The sequence below is a fragment of the Myotis davidii genome, unplaced genomic scaffold (assembly GCF_000327345.1).
Source record: "Myotis davidii unplaced genomic scaffold, ASM32734v1 scaffold326, whole genome shotgun sequence".
NCBI classification, from domain to species: Eukaryota; Metazoa; Chordata; class Mammalia; order Chiroptera; family Vespertilionidae; genus Myotis; species Myotis davidii.
This window is the reverse complement of record NW_006296626.1, coordinates 2,136-16,081: the sequence shown is the minus strand read 5'-3', so window position 1 is coordinate 16,081 and position 13,946 is coordinate 2,136. Positions and strand designations below refer to the sequence as shown.

The following is a 13,946-nucleotide window of genomic DNA, read 5'->3' as shown; positions in this document are numbered from 1 at the left end:
AGAGAGAGAGAGAGAAACATTGATTGGTTGCCCTCCTATATGTGCCCTGACAAGGGATCCAACCCATAACTTAGGCATGTGCCCTGACTGGGAATCAAACCTACTTTTTGGTGTATGGGATGACGCTCCAACCAACTGAGCCACACCAGCCAGGGGGCCATTGGTCGATTCTTGTATGTGCCCCGACTGGGGACCAAACCCACAATCTTGGAGTATCAGGATGATGCTCTAACCAACTGAGCCACACCAGCCAGGGCCATTAGTCGATTCTTGTATGTGTCCCGACTGGGGACCAAACCCACAATCTTGGAGTATCAGGATGATGCTCTAACCAACTGAGCTACCCGGCCAGGGCCATTGGTAGTTTAATTTTCACATTGACGGAGTAGAGGAGATGGCCCCATCCTTTTACTCTCCCCTTAAAAAACCCCAAAACTTTATTGTTGAAAGTATTACAGATGTCCCCCCTTCCCCCCATTGACCCCTTCTAGCCCGCACCTGCCCCTGCCCCAGGCCTTCACCACACTACTGTCCACTATGTCCATGGGTGGTGCCTATATGCATACAAGGTCTTTGGTTAACTTCTTCCCACCCACCTTCCCTCTGAGATTCGACAGTCTGTTCCATGCTTCTCTGCTCTTTCTTTTAAAGATATTTTTATCCCAGGGCCTTCTAGGGATACCACCACCTTTTCAGGGGGGCCAGACTCTACAACTGGTGAGTAAGTGGTTCTCTCTGGACCTTCCTTATCCTCACTTGTGTGTCTTTTTTTCTGATTTTTTAAAGTCTTTTAAAAAATATATTTTATTGATTTTTTACCGAGAGGAAGGGAGAGGGATAGAGAGTTAGAAACAACGATGGGAGAGAAAAATCAATCAGCTGCCTCTTGCACACCTCCTACTGGGGATGTGCCCACAACCGTGATACATGCCTTTGGCAGGAATTGAACCTGGGACCTTTCAGTCCGTAGGCGACACTCTATCCACTGAACCAAACCAGTTAGGGCTGTTTGTTTGTTTTTGAGGTAGGTCTGTAGTGGGGGATGTGCCTGCAACCAAGGTACATGCCCTTGACCGGAATTGAACCTGGGACCCTTCAGTCCGCAGGCTGACGCTCTACCCACTGAGCCAAACTGGTTAGGGCTGATTTTTTAAAGTCTTTATTGTTGAAAGTATTACATATGTCCCCTTCCCCCCCCCTAGCATCTACCCCCTCTAGCCCACCCCTGAATCTGTCCCCACTGACTCACCACCCCACTGACTGTGTCCATGGGTTGTGCATACAAGTTCTTTGGCTAATCTCTTCCTATCCACCCACTCCCACCTTCCCTCTGATATTTGACAGTCTATTCTTTGTTTTTTATCCCAGAGCCTTCTAGGGACACCACCATCTTTTCCAAGAGGCCAGGCTCTACAACTGGTGAGTAAGTGGTCCTCCTCTCCGGACCTTCCTTTTCCCCACCCCTGTGTCTTTATCTAAAGCTCACTGCTTTCCCAATACAGAAGCCATAGCTCTGGGATCTTGGGCTCTGATACACCCAGTGTGAAGGGGAGAGGAAATAACAGTATATGGAGCTCAGACTTGGGAAGGTTGAGGTCTTCTGGAAGATCAGAGTACGATCCATTCCACCTCCACCCCCGATAGCCTTTTCTTCCACAATCTGCCAAATAGCCGGGGAGTGTCTGTGTAGGGGCGGGTTGCCTCCGAGGCCTGATGATGGAAGAGGTTCTACTCAGGGAACTGGGCTTATTGACCCCGGGGGAGAGGGCAGGGGCCCTCCAGGAAGGAGGTTGGCATCCCAGCTAGCAGAGAGTAACAGGACCTCAGGTGAGGGAATACGGCTATGAGAAGCCCACGACAGGGCTCCCCTCTCTCTTCATTCCCCAGGCCTCACCCATCAGGACTACACTAAGGGGAACCTGGTCCGGATATGCCTCGGGGCTGCGATTCTCTTACTCCTGGCGGGCATCCTGGTAGAAGATTGGCACAGCCGGAAGAAATTCCCGCTGCACTGGGTCCCGGCTGTCCACAGGCCACTCCCACCCCTCCCACGGGCTCAGAAGTCACAAAGTGGTCAGGACGGGGGTCGACCAGTTGGCCATCCCCAGCGTTTGCCACCATCAGAACCTCAAGACGTGGTTGTATCCAAGAGGTCATGAGAGCAGGGAGGGGACTTGGCGTGCATGCGTATGCGTGTGTGTGTGTGTGTGTGTGTGTGTGTGTGTGTGTGTCTTCTAGGGGCTCCGTCAAGAAGCCATTGAGTCAGTGTCTATTTGGCTTCCTGATTGCTTCTCAGCCTTTAAGGCCAAGTGCACTTGGCTTCCTGTTGATTAACCAAAGAACTTATATGCATATATTCATTGCTCATGGACACAGACAATAGGGTGGTATAAGCCTGGGGCCCGGCTGGGCGGGAACTGGGTGAAGAGGAGCAATGGGGGGAAGAAATGGAGGACATCCGTAAGACTCAACAATGAAGATTAAAAAAAAGAGAACTCCCTCTGTTTGGGGCGGAAAGAATCAAACCAGCAACCCCTCAGTCCGCCGGCCAATGCTCTATCCACTGAGCCAAACCGGCTAGGGCCAGTCCCTCATGTCTTGCACATTGTGGCTCTTACAACTTCCTCACCGCATCATCGTACTTCCCTCTTTTTTTTTAAAAAAATGTTTTCATCGATTTTTAGATAGAGAAATGGAGAGGAGGATAGAAACATTGCTTAGAGAGAAACATCGACTGGCTGCCTCCTGCACACCCCTCTACTGGGGATGGAGCCAACCACCCGGGCATGTACCCTGACTGGGATTCGAACCAGTGACCTCTGGTGCATGGGAGGATGCTCAATCCACTGAGCCACTGGCCGGGCTTCCCTCTTTCTCCAGCCTTCTCTCAGATGGCTCCTGGATGGACCTCTGCCTCTGGTCTGACTCTGTTAATAAATACAACCTCCTCCACTAGTGCTTTCACCTTTATTTCTCTTGATAAACTCGTGATTGGGGCAGCTCACCGTAACAGGATTAAGTGACACGTGCGTGTTTTGTGTAAGGGGGAGGGTGCAGCCATGGCTCAGATCCCATCGGGTCCAGAAACTACTGACACCGAGCGGGCTCACGGGAAGCTCACCCTTGCCTCGAAGAGCCGTGGCGCCTTGATTGGAGGGACAACGAATGACCCGGAGGGGATTCAGAAAATGAAGTCTGCAGAAGAAGGCCTGTTATTCCTGGGCTCTTGGTTGTCCCGCTCAATAGTCAGTTTTGGGTTGCCCTCTTTGATTTCTTCCAGCAGCTTCTGGATTTGGGCGTCAGAATGATCGATCTTCAACCTGGTGGTACAATAGGGGGTGAGGCGGGGGGAAATCGAAGGTTTTTGGTTGCTTCAAGGAGACTCATTCCAGACCCCCCAAGCGCCCTCACGTCTCATGCGTTAGGGATTTTCAGTGAAGGGACCACCTTTATGTATTTGTCTGTGCTGCCAGGTAGAGTTCCATATCGACTTGATAGGGAAGAAATACGATATCAGGCTACCCTCCTGATGGCATCAAGCCACTGGCGAGCTTTGGATGCTCGGAGGTTCTTGCGTGATTTTCACGTCCTCCTTAGTGTGAGAGATGGAACTGACGAATGTACCTGTGACATGGCTCTAATACCTCCCGGCTCCATATCTCACTCTGTCAGCTTCTGCTACGTAGGTGGACCCAGGATGAGCCAGACAAACACAAGCCGAGTCAGCCAGGCCAGCTTTTTACCCCTCTCTGGCTACATGATGCTATCTCATGACCATGCTTTTATTTTTTTAAATCCTTACCTGAGGGTATTTTTTTAGCAAGAGAGGAAGGGGGGTTAGAGAGAGTGGGAGGGAGGAAACATCAAAAACATCAATGTGAGAGAGACACATTGCTTGGTTGCCTCCTGCACACGCTCGGACCTGGGCCAGGGATCGAATCTGCAACCCAGGCACATGCCCTTAACTGGGAATCAAACCTGAGACCCTTCAGTGATGCTATAACCATTGAGCAACACCACCCAGGGCTAACCATGCTTTATTTAACCTCTGATGATAGATAGCGGCCCCATTTCTAAGATTCACCCCTTGGTAACTTTGGTAACTATCGAGCCCGAAACCCCGGGCATGTTCCCTGACCGGGAATCGAACCGTGACCTCCTGGTTTACGGGTCAAAGCAACAGGAGGAATCGATAGACAAGTTACCTGGTGACCGAACATCAATGGATTAAAACTGAATGTTAGGGATAGACGTGCCTACAAGGAATCCTGTCGCTGGTGCTCCCCCCCAAATCTACAATCATGGCGCAAACACTGGGGCATAGGAGGGTCATACCTGAGTTTCTGCAGAGGGCAACTTGGAAGTTTCAGGGCATCTCCCAGCATCTTTATCCCGCTGTACTCCAGGGAATTCTGGCCCAGGTCCAGAGTGACGAGGTGCTGGTTGCTGCTAAGGGCCGACGAGAGGTCTGCACAACTGAAAGGGGTAATCGCACACCCCCATAACCTGTAGGTGAAGCACAAAAACTCATCATTCATTCATTCATTCATTCATCCAGTGCTTATTGGTACCGTCCTATGTTGATACCGTCCTACATGCCAGGCACACTGTTAGGTGCTGGGGATCCAACAGTGAACCACACGAGTGGGTCTCTTCCCTCTGAGTTTGGCGATAGGGAACAGAGCAGGTAAAGCAACATCAAGGCAGTCATGGTGAGTGAGCCAGGAAGGGTATGTAGGTGATGTCACAGATAAGCCAGGGAGGACTGGAGGTGGGGTCACAGACAAGAGGGGGCCAGCTCAAAGAAGGCCCTTAGGTCTTGGTAAACTTAGGATTTTACTTGGAAGGAGATGGGGAAGCACAGAGGGTGTTGATCAGAAGGGTGGCAAAAGTTACACCTTAGAAGGCAGTCTTATGGGTGGTTGAAAAACTGTAGGGCATGAAGAAGGCGGGATTCAGACTGATTTGAAAACTCAGCCACAACCCACATGTTACCAGTACGTGTGTGGGGGTAGAGATCAGATCTAGACATCTGGAAGGGGGGTAGCATGATTTCAACAAGGATTCGATACTTGAACGTATTGATTCCAGAGAGAGAAAGGAAAGGGGAGAGGAAGAGGGGAGAGGGAGAGGGCGAGGGGGGGGGGGGGGGGGGGGAGGAGGATTTGGGTTAAATCCTGAGTTTAAGTACTTAATTTTCCTGATAGGGGAGAGAGAGGGGGGGGGAGGGGCGGGGGGAGAGAGAGAGAGAGAGAGAGAGAGAGAGAGAGAGAATGAATGAGAGACAGATTTATTGTTCTTCTTATTCATGAATTCATTCGTTGATTCTTGTATGTGCTGGGGATTGAACCTGCAACATTGGCATATGGAAGATGATCTTCTAACCAACTGAGCTACCCAGCCAGGGCTATCCTAGAGGCCTTTTGAAATATTTAATTGACTAAAAAAATCCTTATTGTTGAAAGTATTACACATGCGCTCTAACTGATAGAGCGTCAACCTGCAGACTGAAGGGTCCCAGGTTTGATTCCGGTCAAAGGCATGTACCTTGGTTGCGGGCACATCCCCAGTAGAGGGTGTGCAGAAGGCAGCTGATCGATGTTTCTCTCTCATCAATGTTTCTAACTCTATCCCTCTCCCTTCCTCTCTGTAAAAAATCAATAAAATATATTCTAAAAAAAGGTACAAGTCTTATTAAAAAAAGTATTACATATGCCCCCCATTTCCCCCAGTGACCTCTTCCAGACCCCCTGCCCCACCCCAGCCTTTACCACCCTCCAATTTTTTTTATTATGAGCACATGGCACAATTACATGCCTACACATCTCAATATTGTCATCAATAGAGCTGGGGGGCGGGGAGGGAGATTGCTACACTGATATTTCATTTCAGGTGCAGATTTAAGTACAAAAACCATTAACTGACCATAGACACCTTAGGTGACACAGCGGTTTCTTCAGAGCCTCACACAGAAACTTCACCCCAGTGACTCCGATGTGGTTCAGCCCCAGGTCCAAGTGCGTGAGACTAGAGCTTTCTTGGAGGAGTGTGGCGAGGATGACGCAGCCGTCACTGGTTATGTTGCAGTGGAACAGCCTGGAGATCGATCGCAGGAAGGAAAAAACAACAACAAACTGTTAGTGCTCACTGGTGTGATGTAACCAAACCATGATTGGCAAGCTCAAGCCATGGGGTTATTTATTTATAAAATATTTTTATTGATTTCAGAGAGGAAGGGAGAGGGAGAGCGAGAGAGAAACATCAATGATGAGAGAGAATCATGGATCGGCTGCCTCCTGCACACCCCCTACTGGGGATTGAGCCCACTACCTGGGCATGTGCCCTTGACCAGAATCGAATCCAGGACCCTTTAGTCTGCAGGCTGATGCTCTATCCACTGAACCAAACCTGCTAGGGTGGCTTATTTTAGTCATTATTACTTATTGATTTTTAAAAATTGAATTTATTGGGGGCGATAGTGGTTAATAAAACTATGCAGGTTTCGGACATACAATTCCACAACACATCACCTGTATATTGTATTGTGTGTTCACCACCCCAAGTCAAGTTTCCTTCTATCACTATTTATTCCCCCTTTACCAAACTCTTCTAACTTCCCCCGCCTCCCCTCTGGCAATCACCATACTGTTGTCTGTGTCCATGAGTCTTTTTTTTTCTTTTCTTCTTTGCTTAATCCCTTCACCCTTCTCACCCAGACCCCAAACCCCTCTTCTCTGACAGCTGTCCATCTGTTCTCTGTATCCATGGGTCTGTCTCCACTTGGTGAGTTTATTTTGTTCATTCGATTCGTGTTGTTTTAAGCTACTTAGTTTGGGGTAATCTGTTACAGAAGCCCTGAGAAATCAGGACAGCTGGTCTGTACGATTTCTACTCTAACCATGGGGCAGAGAATTTCAATCCTACCTTGGTCTGCTACCTTCTACTAGGGGAAGTGGCCAATTGTATTTCCTAAATCCAGTTACTAGGAAAGTAGTATCTTAGGCATGGAGGCCACCCACTATGTATCAGTTACCCAACTACACAGAATATCAGTGGTATTTCACCTTAACTGTTTTTTTTTTTTTACTCTTCACTTAAGGATATTGTTTTCCCCATCGATTTTTAGAGAGCATAGAAGGGAGGGAGGAAGAGGGAGAGAAAGAGACAGAGATATGAACATCGATGTGAGAAAGACACATTGATTGCCTTCTGTATGTGCCCTGACTGGGGCCAGGGAATGGAAGCAATACAGGTGTGTGCCCTTGACTGGGACTTGAAGGTGACACTGCTCAGTGCATGGGCTGATGCTCTAACCACTGGGAAACCAGCCAGAGAGCTTACCTTAACTTTTTAAAAAAAATTTAAATTTATTGGTGAGAGAGAGAAAGAGAGAGAGAGAGAGAGAGATAGAGAGAGAGAGAGATTTGTTGTCCCACTTATTTATGGATTTATTGGTTGAGCCTTTTTTTCATTGGTTGATTCTTGTATGTGCCCTGACCTGGGATTGGATCACAACCTTGGTGTATTGGGCCGATGCTCTAACCAAGTGAGCTAACCGGCGAGGGCTGAAGTTGATGAGGTTTAAAATCTAAAGTTGATTTTGTCTTAAGTTTTCTGGTCTGCCCAGTGGGAGAAATGAGGCTGGGAGCACTGAACGAGACCATCTCTGGTAAGCCTTTAGCATAGCGCCTGGCACATAGTAGGTGCTTAGTAAGTGTTGACTGTCACTACTTTGTTTTTCTGTTTAGATGCCTTGGGTGGCGGCAAATTCTACTTTGATTTGAAGGTAGTGCTAGTGGGTGGGTAGCATCTTATTTTCTATAGAACTTCATACTACTATAGTGTTTTGGGGTTCAGAGAGTAGGAAAAAATCTCTCTCCAACCATAAACTAAATACTACATGGAATTTTGAGTGAGTTCCCAGACTGGGTGCCTTAAGGCATAGCGGAGATTAACCTAGGAAAAGTTGACAGTTAGTAAGTACGGGAATTTGTAGATAACAAATACAACAGGGATGTTAAAACCGTATAGAATCTCAGAACAGAAACAGTGCAGCCCCATTTCTGCCTGAAAATTTGTTCCATGATTTTGGTATTTACAGGAGGAATATAATGAGTTCGTTGGTAAGTAACACCATCTGTCCTCAACTGCAGGTACAGTTTCTGTGACATAGTTCTAAGAACACGCATAAGAAAATCAAACCTAGGTCCTGGCTGGGTAGCTCAATTGGTTAGAGCATCATCTCAATACATCAATGTTGTGGGCTCGATCCCAGGTCAGGGCACATATGAGAATCAACCAATTAATGCATAAATAAGTGGAACACTTTCTTTTTCTCTCTAAAATAAAAACATTAAAAAAAATCAAACCTAGAAGTCAGCTACATCCCCCAAATTCCTGTAGAATATTAATACCATTTATATATTTTCCCTATCACCCTTTCCCCAGGTCTCACCAGATTTAACCATCAGCATCACCCTTAGGGTAGTCAGAGAAATGATTAAGTCTAGCTGGAATTCAGCACACACACAGACACAGACACACATAATACATAATACACACACATAACACACACAGACACATAACACAGACACACAGAGACACACAGACACACTGAGACACACACTGAGACACACACAGAGACACACAGAGACACACACAGACACACACAGACACACACAGACACACACATAACACATAATACACACACATAACACAGACACATAACACACACAGACACATAACACAGACACACACAGACACACACAGACACACACACACAGTCACACACACAGACACACACACAGACACACGTGCACACGGGCAGGGGGGACTTACACCAGGGTCTGTAGCCGACATTCGGGGTAGCTCAAGCCCTCGCACAGCAGTCTCACCCCGTGGTCCCCAAGGTCGTTCTTGGCCAAGCACAGGTGTGTCAGCCTCTGGTTGACCATCAAAGTGGAAGAGAGCTCCTTGCAATAGGCGGCTGTCAGGTGACAGTTTTCCAACCTGTGGGAGGGGGAAGCGACACCCACACCCACGGTCAGATGGTGAGAACGTTCCTGAAGCCCAACCTTCTCAGCTGAGAGCTCTCCCTGTTCACCCCCAACTCTCATCGATCGCGTACGTGATCGCAGTCATGAAGAGACGGGAGCGAGAGAAGCGTGAGCTGCACAGGACCCAAAACGGGAACCGAGTGTCTACCTCAGTAGGCTGCCCAGCAAATATGGGTGTTACCGTCGCTCTTCTTGATGTGGCCCCAGATCTAAAAACAAAGGCGAAGATGCCCCGTGAGAGAAGAGGGGTCACTCACGACAACCGCTGTAGGATGCACTTGGGGTGTCTCAGAGTCATGTACAGCAGCCTGGCGCCCTCGTCCTGGAACTCATTGGCCGTGAGGTTCAAGCACATGAGGGAATGGTTCGTCTCCAGGGAGGAGGTGAGATCAGCCCACTGCTGGGTGGTGGCAGAACAAGACACCAACCTGCAGGAGACATGAGAGGGTGTCATCCTTGAGAAGCAAACCCTGGACTGTGGCCCCCAGTTTCATTCCTCACACCACTTGGTGGAGTGACACCCTGGACTACGTGGTCTGGAGTAGTGGTTGTCACAGCGTGGTCCCAGGACCACCTGCATCATCATTACTAGGCAACCAGCTGGAAGTGGAAATCTCCAGAAATGCTGGGTGTAGGGTCCAGTGATCTGTGTTTTCAGGTGTCCTGTAATGAGCACCTGGAAGATGAGTTAAAGCAAATTCTTGGGTCATATACCCAGAACCCAATTGAGAAGATCTTTGGGAGAACCACGAATTTGGATTTTGAGAAGTTCCCAGGTAGCCCTGGCTGGGTGGCTCAGTCGGTTAGAGCTTTGTCCCCATATGCTAAGGTTGAGTGTTTGATTCCCTGATCAGGGAATTAACAAATGAGTGCATAAGTAAGTGGAACAACAAATCTATGTTTCTCTTTCTCACCCCCTTCCTTTCTCTCTCTAAAAAAATCAAGAAATAAAAAAATGGCACCCACATTTAATTTCTGGAAATGAATATTCTTATTACGATGCAATGGAATTTCACTGGATGTGTATCTCATGGCCTTTGGGGACAGGCTTCTAAAAACATTTGGTTCTTGCCCTGGCCAGGTGCCTCAGTTGGTTGAAGCGTCATCGCATACACCAAAAATGTTGTGGGTTTGTCCCCGGTCAGGGTGTATATAGGAGGCAACTGACCAATGTTTCTCTCTCACCTCTCTTTTTCTCACTCAAAAATCAACAAAAACATACCCGTGGGTGAGGATTAAAAAAAAAAATCCTGGTTTTTCCATTTACTATGCATGAAAATGTGGTCAAGTTACTTAAATTTATGAAACCTCATTCCCATCTTTAAGTTGGGAATAAGTCATACCCTCAGGTGATAAGTTGCATGAAATGCCAAGCAAAATGGATGTCACATAACTTACATTCATGAAAATTCAGTGAAAAGACATGTTTCTCTCTTAAGAGTCTCAACTGTAAAAGAGGAACCAAAGTTAACTAGGGATTTGGGACACAAACTAGAACATTAACTGCTTCTGATAAAACAAGCCAAACACATACGGAGTCTTCTCTTTCCATTTTGGGTACCTGTTTATCCACCGAGAAACAAATTAGTGACCCAAATCTTGCAGTGACACAATGTACTTCCCCGGTGAATCCCATGGGAAAGAGAAAGGAAGGTCTCTTGTAATGATCAATAATGACAGTACCTGCTATTGAATGTGTATGTGCTTGGACGTGGCTTCATTCAATCCTCCAGTCCTTGTGAGATGGGAGTTATTCTATTCTACTGATGGGGAGAATACCTAGTTCAACAGCCCAAGCTTCTATCAGTAAAGGAAGGGCCATAATTTGAGACCAAGAGGTTACATTAAATTGTGTTTCTGCTACTACTTAAACGTCATCATGTGAAGGCCAATGGAACCCAATGATGAGTGATAAGAAACACGGAGAACTTCTTAAGGGGCGGTCTCTCAAACCAGAGGGGTACCAGGAAAGGGAACACCCGATGTTCCTGGAGGGTCCTTTCATGCAAATATAAGGCGAGTAGCCCTAGCTGGTTTGGCTCTGTGGATAGAGCATCGGCCGGCTGACCGAAGAGTCCCAGGTTCAATTCCAGCCAAGGAGGCATGTACCTGGATTGCAGGCTCCTCCCTGGCCTGGGCCCTTGTCAGGGCTCATGCAGGAGACAACCAATTGATGTGTTTCTCTCACATCGATGTTTCTCTCTGTCTTTCCCTCTCTCTTCTGCTCTCTCTAAAAATCAATGGAAAAATATCCTTGGGTGAGGATTTAAAAAAAGAAAAAGAGAAAAGGCTAGTAGCTGGTATTCTGAATCATGCATGACATAAGAGACATGGGCCACAAACGAATGATGTCTGACTGAGGATAACTCTCAGGTACCTGGGAGTTTGTTTGGACTCAGAGTTACTGTGTACAGTTGTCCGAGTTATTCAGTGATCACCACAAGTGGAAACTCAACTCCAGCTCGCTTTCTATTCTGAGATGTGTACCCTGGGTGGTACTGATACTGTTGTAATTAGCTAGCCCTATATAATAAAAGGGTAAGATGCAAATTGACCCTAATGGCAGAATGACCAGGAATGACTGGTTGCTATGATGTCCACTGACCACTAGGGGGCAGATGTTCAATGCAGGAGCTGCCCCCTGGTGGTCCCACAGTGGGAGCTCCCACAGTGGGAGGGAGGCAGCTGATCGATGTTTCTCTCTCATTGATGTTTCTAACTCTCTGTCCCTCTCCCTTCCTCTCTGTAAAAACTCAATAAAGTATATAAAAAAAATAACTAGGGACCATGCACCGGGCATCTAGTTATCAATAACAGGAAAGGAATAAAGCGGGAAGCCAGACATTAGAAGTATGGCCATTTGGGCAGCTTCACCAGGGAGCTGCAATTTCACACTCCCCAGGGAACCACCAGTTCATTCCCTCTAGAACACTGGGGGAAGGGGTCCAAGAAAAGGGGAGGCAGACACAAGCCCAGTGAAGTTGGGGTGACCTAAGAAGGTACTTGCCTGTCAGCCAAACCTGGGGACAGAGATGGTGGGCCAGAATAGGCGTGGCCACTACAAACCCATAAAAACTGAGGGACACATAATCCCCCAAACAACGGAATTCTCTCTCATGTTGCTCTCGACTCTTGGCTTGTGGGGCTTTTTGGCTCCGGCTTCCTTGCGTTGGCCTGTGTCTCCTCCATAGCCCTGTGGTCCTGAGGACACCACATGCAACACACCTAGAGACCATAGCTGGGAACACAAGCTAACCCAGCCTGACGTTGGACGGACACTGCTCCAACATGGAATTGAAGCTCTGGTCACTGACTCTGATTCTAGCCCCACTGAAGTCACAGAGACACTTGTGATTCCATGGAAATAAAGCTTTCTATGCCCTGGCCAGCATGGCTCAGTAGTTAGAGCATTGGCCTGTGCACCAGAGAGTTGAGGGTTCATTTCTGGTCAAGGGCATGTATCCGGTTTGCAAGTTCAATCCCCAATCCTGTTGGCGCACGTGTGGGAGGCAACCAATCAATGTGTCTCTCTCTCATCGATGTTTCTCTCTGCCTCCCCCTCCCCATCCCTTCCACAAATATCCTTGGGTGAGGATTAATAATAATAATAATAATAATGCTTTCTTTTTTCTTTTTTTTTGTTTTGTTAATTCTCACCAGAGAAATTTTTCCATTGATTTTTTTAGGGAATGTGGAAGAGAGAGGGAAATACAGAGAGAAACATTGATGTGAGAGGAACACATCAACTGGGCCTGGACTGGGGAGGAGCATGAAACTAAGTACGTGTCCTTGATCAGAATCGAACCTGGGACCCTTCAGTACGCAGGCTGACACTCTGTCCGCCAAGCCAGACCGGCTAGGGCAGAGGTTCTCAACCTGTGGGTCGTGATCCCTTTGGCGGTCGAACGACCCTTTCACAGGGGTTGCCTAAGACCATCCTGCATATCAGATATTTACATTATGATCCATAACAGTAGCAACATTACAGTTATGAAGTAGCAACGAAAATAATGTTATGGTTGGGTCACCACATGAGGAACTGTATTTAAAGGGCCGGAAGGTTGAGAACCACTGGGCTAGGGCAATAATAATAAAGCTTTCTACACCATCTCCTCCTCTGATGGGGCTTCTAGCAATTCTTATTCCAGTGGTACTCCAAGAACCCCACCTCTACCGGTAACAATACTGTTTCTAATCAGAATAAGAGATTTCTTCGCCCTCCCCGCCCTGCCATTTATGCAGAATGGCTGTATAGGCGTGTGGCAGCTGTCTTCATATGTGGCAGGTTCTCTGTGGTGGCGAGTTGTACCTGAGATATTGCAGATGACACTTTGGGTGAAGCAAGACCCCACACAGTATGGGCAGCATGTTATTCTGATCATTTCCTTCCAGGGTCAGGTGCGTGAGAGTCTCGTAACCGCCCAGAATGACGCAGAAGTTCCGGTAAGCATCCGCTGGGGACACATTTCGGAGGCTAGGGCAGAGAAGACAAAGGTGAGCTCTTGTACCTCTACTGCACACACACGGACAAAGGGCTGCCATAGGTTTACACATTAGAAACGAATTTCTTCTCATATTTCCACCTTTATTGAGGTATTACCAACAAATAAAAAATTGTACATATTTAAGGCCTACGATGTAATGTGTTGGACTTGATGCTTTTTAAAAATATATTTTTATATTGATTTCAGAGGAAGGGAGAAGGAGAGAGAGAGATAGAAACATCAATGATGAGAGAGAATCTTTGATTGGCTGCCTCCTGCAAGCCCTACTGGGGATCGAGCCCACAATCCAGACATGTGCCCTTGACAGGAATCGAACCCGGGACCTTTCAGTCTGCAGGCCGACACTCTATCCACTGAGCCAACCGGCTCGGGCAGGGATAGGAGG

At 47.6% G+C, this 13,946-nt stretch overlaps 1 protein-coding gene across 2 annotated transcripts in view; it reads left to right on the top strand.

The window, feature by feature from the left end:
* GP6 (glycoprotein VI platelet) overlaps positions 1 to 2,655 on the top strand; it is an 8,594-nt gene extending 5,939 nt beyond the window's left edge. For both annotated transcript variants that reach the window (XM_006772215.2, XM_015569470.1), the window contains 3 exons: positions 667 to 717; positions 1,369 to 1,419; positions 1,888 to 2,655. In XM_006772215.2, coding sequence (XP_006772278.2) covers positions 667 to 717; positions 1,369 to 1,419; positions 1,888 to 2,159 — 374 coding nt within the window. In that variant the 3' untranslated portion in view covers positions 2,160 to 2,655. The remainder of the gene's footprint in view (positions 1 to 666; positions 718 to 1,368; positions 1,420 to 1,887) is intronic.
* The last annotated feature ends 11,291 nt before the right edge of the window (positions 2,656 to 13,946 follow it).